The 21,476-nt window shown below is 34.6% G+C and overlaps 1 protein-coding gene across 1 annotated transcript; it reads right to left on the bottom strand.

The window, feature by feature from the left end:
- Positions 1 to 1,265: 1,265 nt before the first annotated feature.
- LOC131857290 (uncharacterized) lies at positions 1,266 to 2,855 on the bottom strand. Its single transcript, XM_059209565.1, has 2 exons — positions 2,693 to 2,855; positions 1,266 to 1,669 (listed from the first exon to the last, which is right to left on the bottom strand). The coding sequence occupies exons 1-2, from the start codon at positions 2,822 to 2,824 to the stop codon at positions 1,355 to 1,357; spliced, it is 447 nt and encodes a 148-aa protein (XP_059065548.1). The 5' UTR covers positions 2,825 to 2,855; the 3' UTR covers positions 1,266 to 1,354.
- Positions 2,856 to 21,476: the final 18,621 nt, after the last annotated feature.

The following is a 21,476-nucleotide window of genomic DNA, read 5'->3' as shown; positions in this document are numbered from 1 at the left end:
TTATACAAAATTTACTAAACAAGAAACATAAAAATCTTTTAACCATAAGATAGTAGGTTAGTTGGTTGATCATAATTGATGAGGTGTGTGATAAAATAACCATTCAAACCCTTGAAAGTGCATTTCCTAAATGACTTTTACAGAAAGATCTTCCAGCACTACTACTAACCTCATGTTCCCATGCAAGGATAATTTAGAATCTTCTGCTATTTAAGTGGAGTAGCCATTATTTAGGAATTGAAAATAAGCTGGGGAAAATAAGGGAATGTTCCCATGCGGTTGCTTAGCTTATTTTTGCTTCTTGTTAAGCAAAACATCTTAAATTTGTATTAATAGCATTAATACTAATTTGTGCACTTAAAATTGAAAAAAAAAAAGAAATAAAATCTTAAAAACTGAGGGAAAGAAAATTGTGGAGCCATGTGACATTTTTGTTCCAGCCTTAAATTTAAGTAGGAAATAGAGTTAAGCAGCGGCATGGGAACATGAAGTAAGGGGGGCTGGAAATAAGCAACAACTACATATTGCCAAAAATGCCACGTGGCTCCACAAATTTGTTTCCCCCTTTTTTTTAACATTTTATTTCTATTTTTTCTTGTGCACAAATTATTACTAATATTATTATACCAATTTAAAAAATTTCTTTAAAAATAAACAGAAAAATTAATACTCATGGGGCCACCAGCACCACAAATATTTCTTTAAAAAGTTGAGCAGCCACTGACAGCAAAAATTAAAAAAATATGCTAATTCATATGATTATAACCTTCCATTTAAAACCAAAGATTCTAACATCTACTTAACTATATTGATACTAAAGAATGAATTGTCTTGTATAGAAATGATATGGTAATAATCCAAAATTATAGCGGAAGGCAGTCATTTGAATGAAAACGTTGAGGGAATTGTAAATGTTACACGTTGGACAACAAAAGGCCAAGTCTTCTTCCAACATAGTTTTCATCCTTCCAGTTGTTAGCTCTAATGTGAGACGTTTGGTAAAAGGTAGGGTGACATTTCTATGTCCATTTGAAGAGCTATTTCCCCATAACAAACAATGAATATACACTAAATGCATCATTCTTAATCGTAGAAAACAATGGAAATTGACAATGATCTGAAGTGTGGCGAAACCCATAATTGATTAACGGAAATAGTTTTCACAAAGGTTACTGCTAACCATTGTTTCTATCGATATATGCGCAGTAATGAATCAGCACTTATTCTCTTTCTATATATATAACACACTAGAGATTCCTGATTATCTTCAGACATTTATTGCATTTATATTACACGATAGAGATTCCTGAATAAGTTCAGACATTTATTGCGTTTATGGACATGTTCGCTGATCTTACTGACCGTGACAGAGATCAGGATCAGGGCAGTTAGGCCCAGTGGGAACATGCCGCAGAATACTGGGTCCCTTGGGCAACATGCCGCCGAATACTGAGTCGGTGAAACTCCCCACATCATTGATCTTCACTTCTGACTGCTTAGAAACAGAATTCGTCTTGAAACTTCCACTTTCCTCATCTTCACCTGAAACACTATCGGTAGCAGTTGGGGTCTGAATAGTGGAACGCCCAGACTGAACGACATTTAACCTGGTACTGAATTTCATCTTGGTGGAGGTCTTCGTAACATCATCTATCTCCATATCTATCTTCTGCGACATCATTGGTTCAATTCAGGTTGGACCCATTATCAAATTAAACATCAAAGGAAATCATCACGATGGATGTAAAGGAGAGTTCGTTACATGATATTATAAGTTTTGATTTGTTTAGGTAGTTTATCTGAAATTATATTAGAGATGAGTTCATCAAAACAAATCAAAATTTAGAATATGTCTTTTAACTTTTCTCAAACATAAACAAATATAAATTGTAACTTAAGGTAGTGTGATTTTTCATGAGTCAGTAAACAAATAAAATTTTAGAGTGCATTTTAATCTTGTTTAGATCAAAACCACTGCAAATCTTAAGCTAAGTTTGTGTGGTTTTGGATGAGCCACCTAAACGAATCGAAATATAGAATGTATGTTTAATCTTGCCCAGATAGTAACTAATGCAAACCCTAACCTAAGTTTGTGTGATTTTGGAGGAGTCATTCAAACAAATCAAAATATAGAATGTGTTGTTTAAACTTGCCCCAATTGAAACCAATGCAAACCCTAAGCCAAACTAGTGTGGTTTTGGATGAGCAACCTAAACAAATCAAATGAGCAACTTAAACAAATCAAAACTTAGAATATGCCAAAACAAATGTAAATTGTAAATTTTAAGCTACGCTAATGTGATTTCTGACAAGTCACCTAAACAAATCAATCTTAGAATATGCCAAAACCAATGTAAACCCTAAGCTAGGCTAATGTGATTTCTGATGAGTCACCTAAACAAATCATAACTTAGAATGTGCTGCTTAACCTTGTCCAAACCTTTACCTTGTCTAAACATTTACCTTGCCCAAACAAAAACCAATGCAAACCCTAAACTAATCTAGTGTGATTTCCTATAAACAGCTAAACATATCAAAACTTAAAATGTGTTATTTGAACCCTGCTGATGCATCTAACATAGCCGAACCTAATAAAATTAGCAAATACTGTTATATACAAGGGTACTTGCTAATATTTTGATGCATTGCCTGCTATCAATAATAAAATTGTTATCAGTGTAATTAATATTACCTTATGAGGACCCTTAATGTCCACAACATCATCTGGCTGAACTGCTATGTGTACTCTCCCTCCTCCATTGTGACTCTTTGCAATTGGAGAGAGAATGGAGGGTTGTAACGGACGAGCAAAACAACCGAACATGCATGTAAGAACAAGAAGAAGTGCTACAGCTTTTTTGTGGACTGCCATTGCAGGATTCTTCTATAACCAAATCTTTGTCTTAGTTTTTGCTCTGTACTCAAACTTGACTTATATAGAGGATCATGTCTGATATTAGACTTTGAAAAGAAGTATTAAAACATCTCTAAGTTATTCAGCATTTATTCTCTCTATATAGTACACGCACTAAAGATTCCTGAAACACACTAGAGATTCCTGAATGAGTTAAGACATTTATTGCATTTATAGATATATGTAAATGCAAAATACACTAGGGATTCTGAATAAGCTAGTACATTTATTGTACATTTATTGCATTTATCGACATGTTCGCTGATCTTACTGATTATGCATTTCAGCCGTCTTTCCATCCACCAATTTTGGATAAGTTTAGAAACTTTTCTTTCTATTAGAGAGTGCCTTGTAAATATCTCAACTTTCTGGTGTTTGTGGTTAAAGAGTCGATAATATCTGAATATCAAAATTCGATTAATTTGTTGTATCTAATTAAGTCGGTTTGTTGAATTCGTTTAAACAATATACTTCAAATACGAGCAGATATTGTTGAATTTCTTCTAGCTAAATAAATGTTCAAATGAGAAATAATGTACGATCGTTAATTAAAATAACATATACTCAATTAAACAATGTTCCATGGAGGGGTCATCGACTGGTATTCAAAATTCGATGTTGGGTCATTTTTCGTTGGCTCTTAATCATTGGGAACCGAGTTTTAACCATAAGGACTGTTTATGCGATGTGGCCCGTCTTGGTTAGACTTTCAGAGCTCCCCTTGAACTTTGGGATAAGAAATATTTTGTGGCTTGGCGGCATGTTTTGGGGAACTTATTTCCCTGGATCCTTTGACTGCGTCAACGATCATTTGAGAGATGACACTTCTTGGATTATTTCAATTTTTTTGGTCCCAAGTAAAAAAATGGCCAGAAAATCCTTGTGGACTTCCCTTTGTGGTTTTCATTCTACTATGCAATAGATCAAATGACTGGTGATGGGGGAGTTCAAAACTCCTCGGCGTTGCAATGAGAAAAAATGGGGGGCTCCAATTGTTGAACATAGTGCTCAGGATTGTCTCTTGCTCATTAACTCTCATTGTCTGGTAGATTTGGATTTGCAAGGGACCTCTTTTACTTGGTCTAATAGGTGTTATGGTGATGACCTTATTCTGGTCAAATTGGATAGAACCTTGATTTCCCCTGACTGGTTGGTTTCCTATTCTTGCAATCTTTTTGTTCTTTTTGTATCGATTCTGATAATTTCCCTATTTTTGTCTTGGCTGATGTTGGGAGATAGAGAAAGAAGTTCCCTTCCAGATTTGAGAAGATGTGGAATCTTAACCTTGAGCTTGAGAATAGAATTATAGACTAGTTGAATATTGATATCAATGGTACAACTATGTATCAGGTTGTGAAGAAGCTTGCCTTGGCTAAAGCCAATGTTTTAAAATGGAAGAATGCCTCTTTAAGTCAGATCTTTAATATAAAGAGTTAGTTAAATAGTGAGTTGGATGATATTCAAGCTCAGATCCAAATGCAAGGTGCCTCCCTTTATCTTGTTGATCAGGAAATCTCTATTCTGTCAAAACATCATGATGTATTGCTAAGGAGGAGGAATTTTGGAAACAAATATCGAGGGCCATTTGGCTTCAAATAGGTGATCAAAATACCAAGTTTTTCCACTTACCCGACCTCATGACCCACACTTCTAATAAGATCCATTCGATCTCCTACAATGGAAGTAGTTTGGACAAAGATGAAGACATTATGGTTGCAACTTCAAATTTTTGTTCCTTTCTCCTTTCCAATGATCAACATCTGGATGTTGATGATCAATTGGAGTTTCGTAGGGTTAGTCCACATCTTGTGACTAAGGAAATGAATCTTGCTCTTGCCAATATCCCTTCAAAGGATGAGGTTTGTTTTGCAGTTTTCTCTTTTGAGGGAAATAATGTTTCAGATCCTACTGGATTCCCCATATTCTTCTTTCAATCTTATTGGGACATCGTGGCCAAGGATGTTATTTTGGCTACCAGGGAATTCTTAGCATCCAGGAGTTTGCTGAAAGAACTGAATGTTAATTTTATTGTCCTCATCCCTAAGAAGTTTGGGGCAAACACTTTTCGAGAATTTTTCCTAACTAGCTTATGTAATTCCATCTACAAATTTTTCTCTAAAATCCTTGTTCTCTATCTGAAGTTGATCCTTCATGCTTGGGTTTTTGTTAAGCAGAATGGGTTTGTCCTTGGACACCAAATCTTAAATTTCCTCTTGATTGTGCATGAGAATATCCACTCCCTGTTGGTTAATTTGAAATTTGGTTTTCTACTTAAATTAGATTTCCTCAAGGCTTATGATTAGGCTAACTAGCATTTTCTTATGCAATTCCTCAATTTCTAGTTTTAGAGGAAAATTTATCTGGTTGATCTCTCAGCTTATTACAACACCTAGATTCTTTGTTCTTATCAATGGATCCCCCTCGGGATTATTTTATAGCTCTATAGGTATTCACCAAGGAGACCCCATTTCCCCTTTCCTTTTTGTTCTCATGACAAAAGCCTTGGGGCTTTTCATCTAGAGCAATGTAAATGTTGAGTATCTTGAGGGCCACTCCCCATCATCCACTTCCTAGAGTTTGTTGATAACACCATTATCTTGGGTGATGATTCTATTTCTGAAGAAAAAATTTTAAAAGCATCCTGTCTAAATATGAAGCTACCTCGGGTCAAATAATTAGCCTCCCTAAGAGCTCCATCTTCTTCCTTAATACTCTAAAAAGGAGGTAGATCAAAATTTCTACTATTCCTGGGTGTTGTAGTGAGGAACTCCCCTCTATTTACCTTGGGCTCCCTCCATGTACAAATTCTATCCTTGATTCCTTTTGGTTGGGCCTCTTTGATAAATTTCAATCTAAATTGGCTAGTTGGAAATGTGCTTTCTTGAGCTAGGTAATGAAATGCATAATCTAGTTGGAAAGGTACTTTCTTGAGCTAGTTGGAAAGGATATATAAAGATTTTTTTTGAGACTTAAGGATCCTAGTTATAACAAAACTCATGTCACAATGTACTCAAAGAAGGATATGTTTGAACTAAAAAACCCAAAAGGTAATGAAATGCACAATCTTATGGTTAAATAATTAGGGATATGTTATAGTCCATCACAAATTAATTTAAAAAGAACAAAAATGAGACCATCTAACAAAGAGAAAAACCTTAAGGCATTGAGATTAGGTATTGACAAAAAGATACAAATTTAACATTAAAAGTACTTAAAATCACTAATTATAGAAAATATGTAAATGATCAAGAATATTAAGGAATATGTGTCACACTTGATTCAAACAAAATGATGGCCAAAATTGTGACTTTGAAAGTAATGAAAAAAGTGTAATTGAGTGATTTCGAGACGAAGCATCCTAAAGAAATCATCCTTAAAACAAGGTGGTTGAACAAATTTTGAAAGGAAAGCACAAAAAATGAATGGCTAATAAAAGCATGTTGTCACTAAGACAAACAAACATCCTTGAAACCTAAAAAGATCCAAAATTGGATCTACTTAGAAAAAAATAAAGAAAGGAAGACTTTTCATGTCCCATTTTCAAATATCAAATAAAATCCTATTTGCAAAGGAGTTGTCAAAGTTCAGGGATAAGGGTTGTTTCTCAACACAAGCCAAGGAGTTTCTAGAGGTTAATGATTGGTACTACTTCTTGACACATGGAAAAGAGTTGTTCGAGGTCAAGGATTAGGGTTGTTGCCAAACACATGTCAGGGAGTTTTTGAGGATCAAGTTTAAAAGATACTACTCAACTTGTGCCCAACTAGAAGAAAGGATAAACTTTGAAACTTCAATGGGAAAGTACATAAGGCTTATAAAGTTGACCAAAAAAAGTAGTCGAACAATGGCCCACTAAGGTCAACTTGCATTTAGCATGTATAATTTAAACTTTTTCCTTGATGTTCATTCAAGTTTCAGATTACTAGTCTTGTCATTTGACTTGTAGCATTTAGAACAATGAAAACGTTAAATTTTGAGAGAAGGGGAGGAATTTTAATTTTACTTATGAGGAAATTTGTGTTCGCAATTTATTTTTTGAATGAAACCCATTAGTTGTTAGAATCAAAGGACAAAAACTATTTATTTCTTGAGTGTATTTTCACTCAAGGAGTTCAATGGAGCTTCAAGGATTTGTAGAAATTTTCAATTATTCATTTGAGCATTTTTCATTTCAAAATCGTAGTTGTTGTGTATTATGTTTGTAACAATCATCATAATAGTATATTTGTTGTAGTAATCCTATTATGATCAATATAAATTTTTACTTAAGTATAATTCATAGTGTGCAAGTTCACGTGTTATCTCGCTAGTTATTAGTTCTATTTTAGTATGATTGATTGTTTTTATTTGGACATAGTTTGTTAAGATTGTTATTTATGTTGAAAATATATTATATTTAATGAAAGTGATAGAAAGGGACTCTTCATGACTAGGACATCTCTAGAACATTTTGAACAAATAAAGAGAGAAATATGAAAAAGTAAAATTATTTAATGAAAATAATCCAAAATTTAGCAAATAATAAGATTGAATTCTCTAGCTTTCAGTTAAAATGCACAACAAATAAACACAATAAAATAGTCAAATAGAGAAAATAAATGAAAAGAAAAAGCTTAGGCATTGTTAACAACCTAGGAAAAAGGGACAAAAGCTTATCCAACTAATGATGAAGATAACAAGGAAAAAATGACAAAAAATATAAATGCATATAATAGAAAAATATGCACACACACTCTAAACAACCTTCTTCTACACTATCAACACAACCAAATTTTATTCATGTGGAAGAAAGAGATTAATATAGCTCAAACATGTAGTATATATGAAAGAAAAAGTGATGAAAAAGAAACCTAAAAAGACAAAAACAAAAATGTATACATGCATGGGAAAATACCATAAATGTAAAGGCTTGGTTATATCCCTTACCAAGTGTCAGAGTTCAAATATTGTACATACCTACAACCCATGCTAGGTTAGGATTTTGATAACGGAAACCATCAAGTTTGATGAGGGTGAACGATTGAAATCCCAATAACTACTGGTATACAAGAAGCATTGGGTGGTTCAAACATTCCTTTATTGTCATCCAAACATGACAAACTCTAACAAAGTAACAATACATGAAATAGCAAAAACAAAAGTAGGTAAGAAAGATAAAACAAAGATTAAACTTAGACTGTACCATATTAAAAACAAATAAATGGGATAAAAATATTGTAGCCTTTTTTCTTTTATTAGCCATTTTTAATTTTTTCGACCCTTATTGATAATTTCGTATTCACAAATTCCATAAATCTCCAACATGTCCTTGAGAATGTTGTTAAGATTTTCCATATTTTTGCAACTTTAAAACTTCTTGATGAGTACACTTTTTTCTTCTTGCTTGAAGGTTTAATTTTTTTTTTTTAAAATTAACTCTTTAACATTGACATTTTATATTGTATTACCTTATCATGTTCATTAGTTTAAGCCCGTTTTGATGTACCTTCCTTTTGGTGTATTGGATTGGTATACTTAATCGCCCTTGCTAGTTCTCTTCCTTTAATAATAGAATTAAATGAATTAAATTAAATTATGTTTCGCTTAAATTAAATGTTGAAATTTTGGGATCCCTGATGGCACTAGTATAATTATTTTGGCATTCCAAATCCTCATTATCTATCTATTTAGACTAAATCAATGTAATTTGATATTGAACTTTAAAAATGCACTCTAGTGTGAGAAGTTGTAATCCTTTACAATTTTCCACTTAGTTTTGTGTCCTTGATTTAGTGTTCTCTCTCATAGCTCATTTTTAGCCCATTTTTGGTTTGGACACTGCCAAAGTATTGCCATATTCTTATTTGGTGAGCAAATCCTATGTTTTGGGATCCTTTGCTTTAGGACTATGAATTTTGCTTCCTTTTTGGGTGGAATAGGGTGGATAGAACAATATTCATTATGTAATATAGGGTTCTTAGTTCCATAGTTCCTCCAAAAAGAAGTCAAAATCAAACATGTGTCAGTGTGAGTTCTCACCATTTCTGATCCAATTATGATAATTTGATATTATTGTTAGAAATCAGCCTAAAATAGGAAATACCTTGTGAAACATATATGAATACATAATCAGTAATTCATTTGATCATCTAGCATGTTCATACATAACAAGTTACATCATTGAGCAAGTATATTTATATTTAAGCATTACAGAGTAGAAGCTACAACAACTTACATGCAAGTGCATTATAATTATTGATCCTTTTAGGTCATGTCATGTATTGTTATTGTATCAAACCTTGAAGGTCTTTTCCAAGAGCATTGCATCACCACTATTATCAAGCCTAAGGTAATATCCTTTCAATTCAACATCTCATTTCATATTTAGCCTCTTCACCACTTTGGGTAAGCTCTGTTTTCTTCATCATCATATTTATAATGGAGAAATATCAAAATAGTATTTTACTTAGGAAAGATCCTATAGAGCATAAAGTTTTTTCTCTCTTTTGTGTTCAAGTTACAGATACAACAACAGAAAGTTACAAAATTGAGCAAAGTAGCCTGAGACATATGGTCAAACATATTTCAAACAAGAAAAATCCCTAGGTTTATGCTGATTTTTAAATGTGACTAATAGTTTTTTGTCAAATTTCAAAGGGAGTGATCTATCGAGAATCTTGACTTGGAATCCAAAGATTTATCTTATAGAAGCAGTTGTAGGTCTAGGGCACTAGCACACTTAAATAGCTTTTTGAGGCTCAAAATTTAGTTAAAGGTTTCTTTATGTATTTTTTTTTTAATCTATATAGACTTTTGTGTTGAATTTTTGTTCTATTTTGGTGTTTTTATGCTAAATATTGCTAATTTTCTAGAATTGGGCAAATGCATGAAGTTCTGGTACCAAAAAGGTGCCACACTTCAAAAATAAATTGAAATGCCCACAAGGCATGCACCCTATAAGATTGGTGTGCCAAACTTATAGGGCGCACACCTTATAGTGCGATCGCCATATATGATGTATGTGCCTTATGACATGTTTTGAAACATAAACATGCACCCCTGCCTTTTGGGCATTATTTCTATTTTCAAACCTGCGTTGTGGCATTTTTCTACCCATTTGTGTTGCGCTTTCCCTATTTAGAAGCAAAATATTGTGCCCTAAGTTGTCCTTTTCTCATCAAAATTCCACCATGACATTAAAGAGCTTGAAGTGGTATAGATTCTTGTTTTAGATTATTGTCAAGTTTTTATTAAGTTGAAGATTAAACTGGGCTTCTTGATTTAAATTTATTTTAATTGCCATGAATTGAGATTCCATACGAAAGTGTTGAAAACACTCAATCATCTCCCTCACAGAGACCATATTGAAGAACAAGTACATCAAGAACCTCCAACAATCCCTAGACATCCCATAGCTACACAAGAAAACCTATTAGGTCAAATAGAAAATAGCCAAAAAGAGCTTGGAGAATTAATCACAAGGCTAAAAGATCCCACTAGAAAAAACTCTCATAGGATGAACCTTGCTAATTCTTTGCAATCTATTGTATCTCACATACAATCAGTGAGTGGGCAAATCAATTATTGGTCCAATAAAAAGGAAGAAAAATAATTTTATGCTGACAAATTATCATATGCAACATTGAAGAAAAATAAATTTAACAAATTTGACTTGTGTGCGTTTTTACAGACCCCTGAACAAATCAACCTTTACACCTTGGATGTAGGAGGCTCCCTATCCACTGGTATCACCATGAAAGGGTTAAGAATAATTTTGGGGATAGGTGGTGGATGGTATTTGATCAGCCCCCATGCAATAATCACGAGGTACCCCAATACTTTTTAAGGAAACTATGTTGTGAGTTTGTCCTTAATGAGATCCTAAACTATTTTGATTTTCTAGATTTCAAAGATAGAGGTGGGGGCTCCTAACATGATAGAGTGGGTGCACAACATGACTCAAATATCCCACCAAGACCCTTGGCAATACCTATGGTGGAGAATGTCATTATTCCTTCCATTGTGAAGGAGAGTATTGAGGTATAAACTCTAGACTCCATTAACTCACTCACTCAGACCCTTATACAATATTTATGGCCTCTAGTAGAGGGTGATGTGGCTAATGTAGGCGATTCTTCTAGGAATGGAGTTCCAGCTCATTTTATCGATCTTGTGGTTCTCTTTTCACTTGTGATCCTAGTAGTAGTGAGCATCCATGTGCACAAGAGGATTTTTCTATAGAGATCATTGTCATAATAGAATCCTTGCTAAATGAAACATTTGGCATTGATAACCAAGTGAATTTCATTACAAGTTCATTTCATTGTTTTTATTACAATGTTTATTTGAAAATTTAAGAATATGTCTAAATTAGTAAATGATTATGATAATAAATTAGGGTCAAAGTGTTGACAATACTAGCAACATTCTCGCATCCCCCCTTTTAATGACTTCGTTGACCCCACAGGTATACAACGAGTGAAGAAATATAATTATTATGCGTGAATAGTTGAACTTCATGTGAATGATTTTCTAATTACTTGTTTTGGATGTCAAATAGTTTGATGTTGGAGATTCAACATCAACACCTCGCAATGTAGCTCATCAACAGTCTTTCACCCATGTAAGCAATTTATTATTTAATGTTGTTATTAAACAATATAGATTGTTTTTGTGATTGATCAACATACTTTGTTTATTTTTCAAATCTTGACATAAGAGACTCCTCCTATTGTTCGTACAACAATGGAGGATGGTGTTGTTGCTGTAGTAGCAAGTTCAGTTGCTTTGACAGAAGTACGAGACATATTAGTAAATTTAAATTTAACATTACATTTGTTCTTTTAATAGTATATTATTGAAAATTTTAAAGATACTTGTATTTAGTTTAATTTATATTGTAATGCCTGGAGGAGGGTCTTGTTACTCGAGAACATGAATGTGTGCCTGTTGTGGATGAACATTGTGATTATTTGTATGCGGTAAGCGACTATTCTATTATATGTCATTCTAAAATTCAATTTTAGTATATGTTAACATCATTATTTTTATTATATATTATGTGGAGTTAACAAAAAGTCTCGAGAGGAGGTCGAGTGGGCACACTAGAAAGACACTTGCATCATATACATCTTCGTCCATCCAATAGCCAAATATATCTCATGATCTGTTTCCTTGCCCTAGAGGGAAATGACTAGATTAGGGTCCTGTGTTGTATTCCTATATGACAATTTTGAACATATGTTTTGTATTATGAATATGTAACATTCAATGTCCATATGGATTTTGGCAAGCCTATTATTCTTTATTGGATATATTTGATACTTTTATCAACATATAATGTTGTATGGATTTATAACTTTTTGGTTAATATGCAAATAGTTTACCATGGTTATCCATAGTTGCAGTACAAATGATTAAATGAATAATTGCACAAAGTTGACTATTAATTAAGCTTCGAACCTAAATATGCGTCTCTAACATTCACATTAATACAAACCACAATTTAATAGTAAATTTTAAATTTCATAAAAGGTTTGACGGTTTTCATATTCAAATAACCCTAAGCATGGGAGTGAAACAAAAATTAATAATATATAATGAAAGCATTGAAAAAATGAAAATTAGACAATGTAACTCACCATTGTACCAATACCCATTCTAAAAAAAATGCATAGCCCATGTACACTTATATTAATCTAATGCATACCCTCATCGAGCTACTTTAAGTGACTCGCAACAATCAATAATACTTAATAGTAAGCAGTGAAACTCAATCAAGCTCCCAATATAATACTTGCTTGAATTATAACACATCTATCTAAGGACATCAATATGTCAAATAGGACATCATTGTATTTATCATTAATTATTCAACACAAGAAAATTCCAAAATATTTGATAGGTTCATCTCACTGACACTGAGGCTAGGCTAAGTACTTTAATCATTGTCGTATAGCTCAATCATAGACATCAACTAGAAATAGAAGTACATGTGACCTCACATGTCCTAGGTATATATATACCTTTGTCATGAGTAGTACTTAGGTTATACCCAATATAGATAAAGAAGAGTTAATTTATTAAGTCAATCAAGTATCTTACAATTAACTGAAGCCACTAATAATTGTAACATATATAACACTATATACTTAAATAAAATAAGTGTCGCAATGACCAAATGGATCTGGGTCTTTGAAATATGAGAGAGGTTTTTGTATAGTTTCATAATATGACCTTGTAGGATTAGATGACTCATTTGTATGTCTCATGGGTGCCAAGAAATGCATCACCAAAGTTTGACAACTTTTTGCACTTAAGTGAGATGGTCGGTAGGGTGTAGCCTAGATTGATCAAATGAGTTGGAGAGAGAAAAGAAGGCATGCATACCATAAATCCAACCACTCAGACACATATGAGCTGCCAGTTTAGTGTCACGATGAGCAGATTGAAAGTTAGGGAATTGTGAAACTTTTCATTGAACTCATTTGATGTTTTTTGTCACAACTGAGAAAGTGTTGGCACAAGCAAATGGATCCGAGTCTTCAAAAACTAAGAGAGGTTTTTGTATAGTGTCATAGCACTATCCTACAGGATCAAATGTCTTGTTCGTATGTCTCAAGGAAGCTGAGAAATGCATTGCCAAATTTTGACAACTTTGACCACTTAAGCTAGATGGTCGGTAGGGTGTGGCCCAAATCAATCAATCAAAAGTGTTGGCACGAGCAAATGGATCTAGGCCTTCAAAAATTGAGAGGGGTTTTTGTATAGTGTTGTAACACAACCCCTTAGGATTAGGAGGCTCATTCATATGTGTCACGGGCATCGAGAAACACATCACCAAAGGTTGAAAACTTTTCACACTTTGAAAACTTAAGCGAGATGGCCAGTAGGGTGTGGCCTAGATCGTTTAGACAAGTTGGACTGAGAACCAAAAGCATGCCTAGCATAAACCCTACCACACAGATGCATACAAGCTGATGGTTCGATGCTATGATGAGCAGATTGAAAGTTAGGTTATTCTACAACTTTTCATTTAATTCATCTGCTGGCTTTTGTCACAACTGAGAAGGTGTTGGCATAGGAAAATGGATCCAGGTCTTCGAAAATCGAGAGAGCCTTTTGTAGAGTGTTGTAACACAACCTCATATGATTAGATGAATAGCTCGTACATCTCACGAGCACCGAGAAACACATTGCCAAAGTTTGACAATTTTTCACACTTTGAATACTTAATGGATTTTGTTGGTAGGGTGCGGCCTGGATCGATCAAGAGAGCTGAAGAGAGAAATGAAGACATTCCTAACATAAACCTAGCCAATCAGATGTGTACAAGATGATGGTTTGGCGCCACGACAAGTGGATTGAAAGTTAAAGCATTATACAACTTTTCATTGAACTCATTTTACATTTTTTCTTGCAACGAAGAAAGTGCTGGCATGAGCAAATGGATCCAAGTCTTCCAAAAATGAGAGAGGCTTATGTAGGGTGTTGTAACATGACCTCATAGGATCAAATGACTTGTCCGTGTGTCTCTTAGGCACTGAGAAATGTGTGAACGCCAAAGTTTGACAACTTTGAACACTTTAAGCACTTAAACAAGTTTGTAGCTAGGATGTGCCCCAAATTGTGTTGCATAGTTCAGATAGGTCCAAGCGGTTCTAGTGTTCTAAGCCAGAAAAATTGTCTCAAAATCCAAAATCGATAGCTTGCCAAAAAAAGATCCAAATGTCCTATGGTTCAGGAATAAGGAAGATTGTCATGATTAAAAGTAAAATACAACTCTGTATGATCTAGTGAGCAAATGCAAGAAAATGCAGGAAGAAATGCTAAAACTACAAAATAGAAAACAAACTAAAAATAAATGTTTTTGGTTGATACAAGATTGCCAAGAGCAGGGGATGCTCCTGCATTAGATTGATTGAGCGGGTTGGGGAGCCAAAAAAAGGCATTCCTAGCATAAACTTGGCCACATGCACTTGTACAAGCAGATGGTCCGGTGCCATGATGAGCGGATTTAAAGTTAGGGCATTGTGCAACTTTTCATTAAACTCATTTTACACATTTTCTCACAACCGAGAAAGTGTTGGCACATACAGATGGATTTGACTCTTAAAAAAATGAGAGAGATTTTTGTATAGCGTTGTAATAGGACCCCATAGGATTCAACAAATTATTTTTATGTTTCAGGCATCGAGAAACACGTCACCAAAGTTTGACAAGTTTGAGCACTTTGAGCACTTAAGCGAGTTCACTGCTAGGGTGTGGTTTGCATCAGTTGGGAGATTTGGATGGAAACAAAGCCATTGCTAGTATAAAATTGGCCACCCAGACACATACAAGCTGATGGTTTAGCGCCACGACAAGCGGATTGAAAGTTAGGGCATTGTACAACTTTTCATTGAAATTATTTTACATTTTTTCTTGCAACTGAAAAAGTGTTGGCACAGTCAAATGGATCCCAGTATTTCAAAAATGAGAGAGGTTTTTATAGAGTGTCGTAACATGACCCCGTAGGATCACATGACTCATTTGTATGTCTCATGGGCATTGAGAAACGCGTTGCTAATTTTTGACACCTTTGAGAACTTAAGCAAGTTCTCTGCTAGGGTGTGGTCCACATCACTTGGGTGAGTTTAAGAGAAAAACAAAGACATTCATAGTGTAAACTTGACCACCCAGACACATATAAGCTGATAGTTTGTGCCATAACAAGCAGATTGAAATTTAGGGCATTGTGTAACCTTTTATTAAACTCATTTTACACTTTTTCTCATAGCCGAGAAAGTGTTGGCATAGGAAAATGGATGGGAGTCTTACAAAATAATGAGAGGATACTTGTATACCATCGTAACACAAACCCATAGTATCAGACGACTTGTTTGTATGTCTCACAGGCACCGAGAAACACATCGCTGATGTTTGACAATTTTGAGCACTTTGAGCATTTAAGTGAGTTTGCGGCTAGGATGTGGCCTGGATAAATTGAGTGAGTTGGAGAGAAAAATGAAGGAATTCAAATCATAAACCCAACCACATAGATGCATACAAGAAGATGGCTCAGTGCGACAATGAGTGGATTTAAAGTTAGGGCATTGTGCAACTTTTTATTGAACTCATTTTACACTTTTTCTCGCAACTGAGAAAGTGTTGGCACGGGCAAATGGATCTGAGTATTCCAAAAATGAGAGAGGTTTTTGTAGAGTGTCATAACAAGACCTTGTAGGATTAGACAACTTGTTCGTATGTCTCATGGTCACCAAATTTTGACAACTTTAAGCACTTAAGGTCAAATAAGATCATTTTGGGGTTTTTTGGATTTGTTTGAGTCAAATAAGGTCATTTAAGACCATTTGCATTGAATATCCATGAAATCCACCCTGAAGGATGATGTGAGGAGTTGTCTGAGTCATTGTTTGAGTGTTTTGAAATAAAATTGTGCTTGTATGGCCTTGTTCCATTGAAAGTTGTTTTCTTAGAATGAGCAAAAAAAGAAGTGTCATATGTGTGAATTGTTGCATTGTAGAATTTCACCAAAAAGGAGTTGTTTACGATCATTTATATCTCAAGACATTTGATATTACAATGACTCAGGTGTTTAATATTTTAAAAAATACAAGTCATATGTATATATATCCAAATATGATTGAGATTACAATTTTTTGCATTTATATTTAGTCCAATAAACCATTTGGATCTGCTTTACTCTTTATCATATCTAGTATTGCCTCATGGTCAGACTCACGAACCTTCCATAGGTTCTTGTTTAGTGGTCTACCCCTGTATTTGATCAATTAAACATTTCACACTACCATAAGGTTAAAATAATGAAGAATCTTCCTAGGTGTCTTGAAGTCCTTGAACAACCACAAGTTAGACTTTTTCATTGGGTACCTTCCAAGCCATGTACTAGTAACAACCACTGATCTTGTGGGGTACTCAATATTTTGTCCATCTACCACAGGGCCATCCATTTTTTTTTTTCCTCCACATAATGATATAGATAATAATATGTTCCTTCTTCATTGTCTTCAACTATAATAACTGCATAAACATGCCCTCTAATGATAAAATGAGATGAATTTAGCAAACAACTTAGGTAAAATATCGATGTAAAATATTTTGCATGTGGATAATTTACCCAGTTGGACTAAATCTAAGACAAGGTCAAAGTCAATTGATTCTTTCATCTATGTGATTAGTATTTCACTATTGGGACTCAATTTCATGCTTGCCATGTAAAATTTTGTCCAATTGCACTCAGTTTTGCCTTGTAAGATAAGCTTAAGTTGTTCAGTTTGAGGGCTTGCCATTTTGTACTAGTGAAGTTTCATGTAAAACCCCTTTGGGGAAGTGTTAAGAAACTTATAGAGATGATATATACCTTCTTGCAACCTCTTATGATTAGTTATGATGTGTTTGTGAAGTCAACTTTGGAGGTCCTGAGGTTGGGCTTGCTGATTTGCATTTATTCTATTTTTCTAAGTAGCCTTGTTTGAGGCAGTGTATCTTTGTACCAAGTGATTTTAAAGTCAAAAAAGGAGTCTTACAGGATCCTCTAATATTTTATGAATCCCCATGCCAAGTGGCTTAGCCCCATCAATCCGTTTGACAAGTTTTACAAGCCAATTTCGTTTGTAAAAAGTTTAGTTTTGCAAACTGAATAGTGTCAAGTAGCACTTTGTAGCCCACTTTGTGAACCTGTATTTCACATCTCGTTGACCTATATTTCAAAGCGGTTGTACCCCGTGATTCCCTATAAAATTGTATACCACTTCCGAAGGTTGTAACTCCCTAGCTCGTCATTTTCTATGTTTTCAAAGCTCATTCCAAACAGACTTTCTCAAGGTTTAGAAGAAGTACTTTCCAATTTTTCTAAGTGGACGAGTTTGCGGGTTAATAACTTTTTCCCCGGTTGTTATAATGATGATCCATCTAATGCCCTAGATTCTTCATATAATAGTTGTAGACATATAAATCTGACCACTTTCATAATTGAATATTTAATATTCATTTTAACCTCATTCTTCTATTTAATTAAATTCTATTTAATTAGATTATTCACATTCATATATTTGATTAAATGAATTACTCAATTTATTTAATTAAGTTCACCTAAGCCTTTTTCTAACCTTTAATTAAATAAATCACTTCATTTAATTAATTCCACTTTCTCCCTTTTTAATTAAATTTAAATTTAATTAAATTGATCCTTGCAAATAAATAAATCTAATTTATTTATTAAATCCTTCACTTGTATTAATGCAAGTTACATCTATTTGATTGAAATAAAGTAATTTTATTTTAATTAAAATCTTTTTTCCTCCAATTGCATTTTCCTACATCTTCCACTTGCCTCCTAAACCCCTTCTAGATTCTTCTAATCACTTCCAATTTAGCCTAATCCATCTCCTAAATATTGTCACAATTCTAAGAAAAAAGAAGTCACTTCTCAAAGCCTTCAATGTCTTCAATAACCATTAAAGGCTTTATGTCCTCAACAAGTTAACCCTAAAAGTCTTCCAAACCATTTAAGGCTCTTACATAACCATTAAAGGCTTTATGTCCTCAACAAGTTAACCCGCAAAGTCTTCCAAACCATTTAAGGCTCTTACATAACCATTAATGGTTAACTCAACCTTCTTGCATGATTAGAGACTTTTTGTCTAACTCAACCCCCATCTAACCCAAGGGTCTCATCAAGCATTCATGACTTTGACCTTGGTTATCCCTTTAACCCTTGCACAAGATTTTATTCTTTGGATAAAAGCTTTATCCAATGGATAACCCTAACCTAACCTTAACCTTTACCTCCTAAGGTAACCTTCATGTCTCATCAAGCATTAAATGCTTCTTTCATCTCCTCTCAAGCAACTTCTTATTGACAATTGTCACCATTTCATTGGTGAGAATTGTGAACATGGATTGATAACTTTCAATCCTGGCCCTTGTTAAGGTTATCTAATCTTGACCATCCATTGCCCTATTTTTCCTATAAATAGAGCTCTCATTCTATTATTTTGAGACATCCAAGTTTCATGCATCTAATCTATAGTTATTTTATTAAGCATTTAACCCCTCTTTGATAATAATAATCTTAATAGCATTTTAGAAGTAATTTTCAATATCATAGCATATCCATGTTAGACTAGTATATCTTGTTAGGATAGGATTATTAATCTTTATCATTTCATCATCTTTTATGGCAGTTTAAATCATCATAGATTCAATATTATACACATCCAGGGAAGACATTCATGCAAAATTAATCAAACATCACTCATTCTTGGAGTTGTCATTCCTAAGTCACTTTGCTCAGTGATATGAGAGCAAAGACATTGACTTGAGGGATCTAGTGAGATAGAGAACAATGGAACACCTCTTGGGAAGTTGAGCTATTCAATATAGCTCCATAACTTGCACTAAGAGTCCCATTGATGTGTGGATCTTTTGGAACTTGACTTTTGTGTTTCTGTACACCACATTTCTTGCACACAACAGTCTATCAGTGTGCGAGGTTGCAGGGTTTGATTAAGTGTTTTGACCAGTTTTTGAAGGGGATCGGAGCTCAATTTCTCATGCCCTGAGCATGTCCAATCAGTGAATCAGATATTTTCCCCTAGTCCAGTTGTCGGGCCCACGTTGGGGCTGACTAAGGCTGAGTTCGAGTTTGATCGGTTAAAACCCTTCGAAGAACAAATACATTATTTAGATCATAGGTGAAATTAGATACATTATTTGGTTGAGTGGATACATGATTTTGTAAAACGGCGTTTAAATCATTTTAAATGATTTGAATAAAAATATGGTAAAGTAATTTTATTTACTTTACACAGGTTCAAATTTCATACGTAATAGCCTTTTGCCTTTCAAGAACCCAAATGGTGGGCCTGCAGGTATGATAGAAGGGGGAAAAGCGCCACTAGGTGAATAAAAAGATTAGGGGTTTCCTCATGCCTATAAGCACCACGTTGTTTGAAGTGGACGGAGCTGTTATAGGCAGCCCTAAGGAGAAGTGGGTGTGTTGTCAAGGGGATGTAATCGGATGCTTCACAGATTTGCCCAACCACGATGCCTAATATTTTTGGTTTTCTGTGACAACAAAGAAGAACGATTAGTTGAGTATGTAATGTCACGGTTTTAGCATTGAAGTTCAAGTGAACCGTTTTGCAATAGGCGCCACATTTTTCAACCAGATTTTTAATATGCTTGTAATGGTAAAAAAGAAGAGAGGAACCATTCGATGTGCTGCAACTCTGAGCCTGAGGTCGTGTGAAGGCAGTGTCATGGTATTGATTGGCATCGATGTTTTCCTGCGAGGGATGGGGTGGTGCCCACATGGTTTGAGTGTGATCTGCTTATGTATATGTAGCAGAGAATCTGTTTCGGCCCATATTGGGGAAAGCGACTTTTGTTATGGGGTGTTAAACCTTCGACAATCTTTAGGTTGAGACTGCATACATCTTGAAAAGAGGACCTCCGATTATTGAAGATGGCTAATGTGTGCTCCAGTCTAGGTGATGCTTTGGAATGTAACGTGCAGCTGCAGGAGTGGAGTTGATGGTTCGTGCGGTTGCATCGGTTCCACTAGCTTTTGTGCATGTTTCGTTTTTCTATGATAGCTGTAGGAATTTGTACATGAACGAAGTGGATTGCTGGAGGTAAGTTTTTAATCCATGATCGGCGATCATCACCAATCCACTAATGAGTCCCTGCTATCGAATCTTTGAGATAGAACCCCAAGCCACGCAACCGAGTTTCTAGTTTTGTTTAATCATGGTTGTATGGTCATGTTCTCTGCAAATCATTCAAGTTTCTGAGCAATGGGGCCATGGAGGATACATGGGTTCATCTTATAAACCAATCAGATCCGGTGATGATCCATAGCTTAGCACGTCGAGGAGGGACCTTATTGGATGGCGTGGCTGTATTGTTTTGCCAGAAGTGTATCCATGTTATGATATATTGCTGGGAGTATGAAAATACTGTGGATGCCTTTGGTGCAGTTAGTTAAAGCGGCATATACAGAGGGATATTGCTGGCATAAAGAAAACATTTGAAATACTTCATAAGCATTTGGAGCCATCAGACGAAGTATAATATTTTCATCTTTTGGTAAATGGAAATGTCTATTCAAATTTCGCCAGTAAGGGATCAATCTTTCCCAGAGCATAAAAGTAGTATTTTGGTCAGAGGCTTAAAACCAGTATGAAGGCATCTTATAAAAGGTCAGTGCATCGATAGTTTGCATGATTACAATATATGGACCAAGTGAATTTGATGAACATTTTTGACAACTTCCAGATGCCTAAAAGAATGTAAATTTAGAGTTGTGTGAATAGTATTGCAGCTAGAATCAGAAGTTTGGTGGGCTCAATTTTGAGCAAGAATGAAGGGTAATACCCAAAAAACAACTGGAGGCTGTGTACACAAACTTTATCAGAGTCATTATGTTGCAAATGTGGAAAATGGTGATGAGTGGTGGGTTTTGTAACCTTAATGGCTGAAAGCATTTTGATTTGGCCATAAAGGGTAATATTTTATATGCAGGCAGGTAAAGCTCGGTAAAGTATGGAAGCCAAAT

This window comes from Cryptomeria japonica, chromosome 8 (genome assembly GCF_030272615.1).
Source record: "Cryptomeria japonica chromosome 8, Sugi_1.0, whole genome shotgun sequence".
Lineage (NCBI taxonomy): Eukaryota > Viridiplantae > Streptophyta > Pinopsida > Cupressales > Cupressaceae > Cryptomeria > Cryptomeria japonica.
This window is presented reverse-complemented; position numbering and strand designations above follow the sequence as displayed.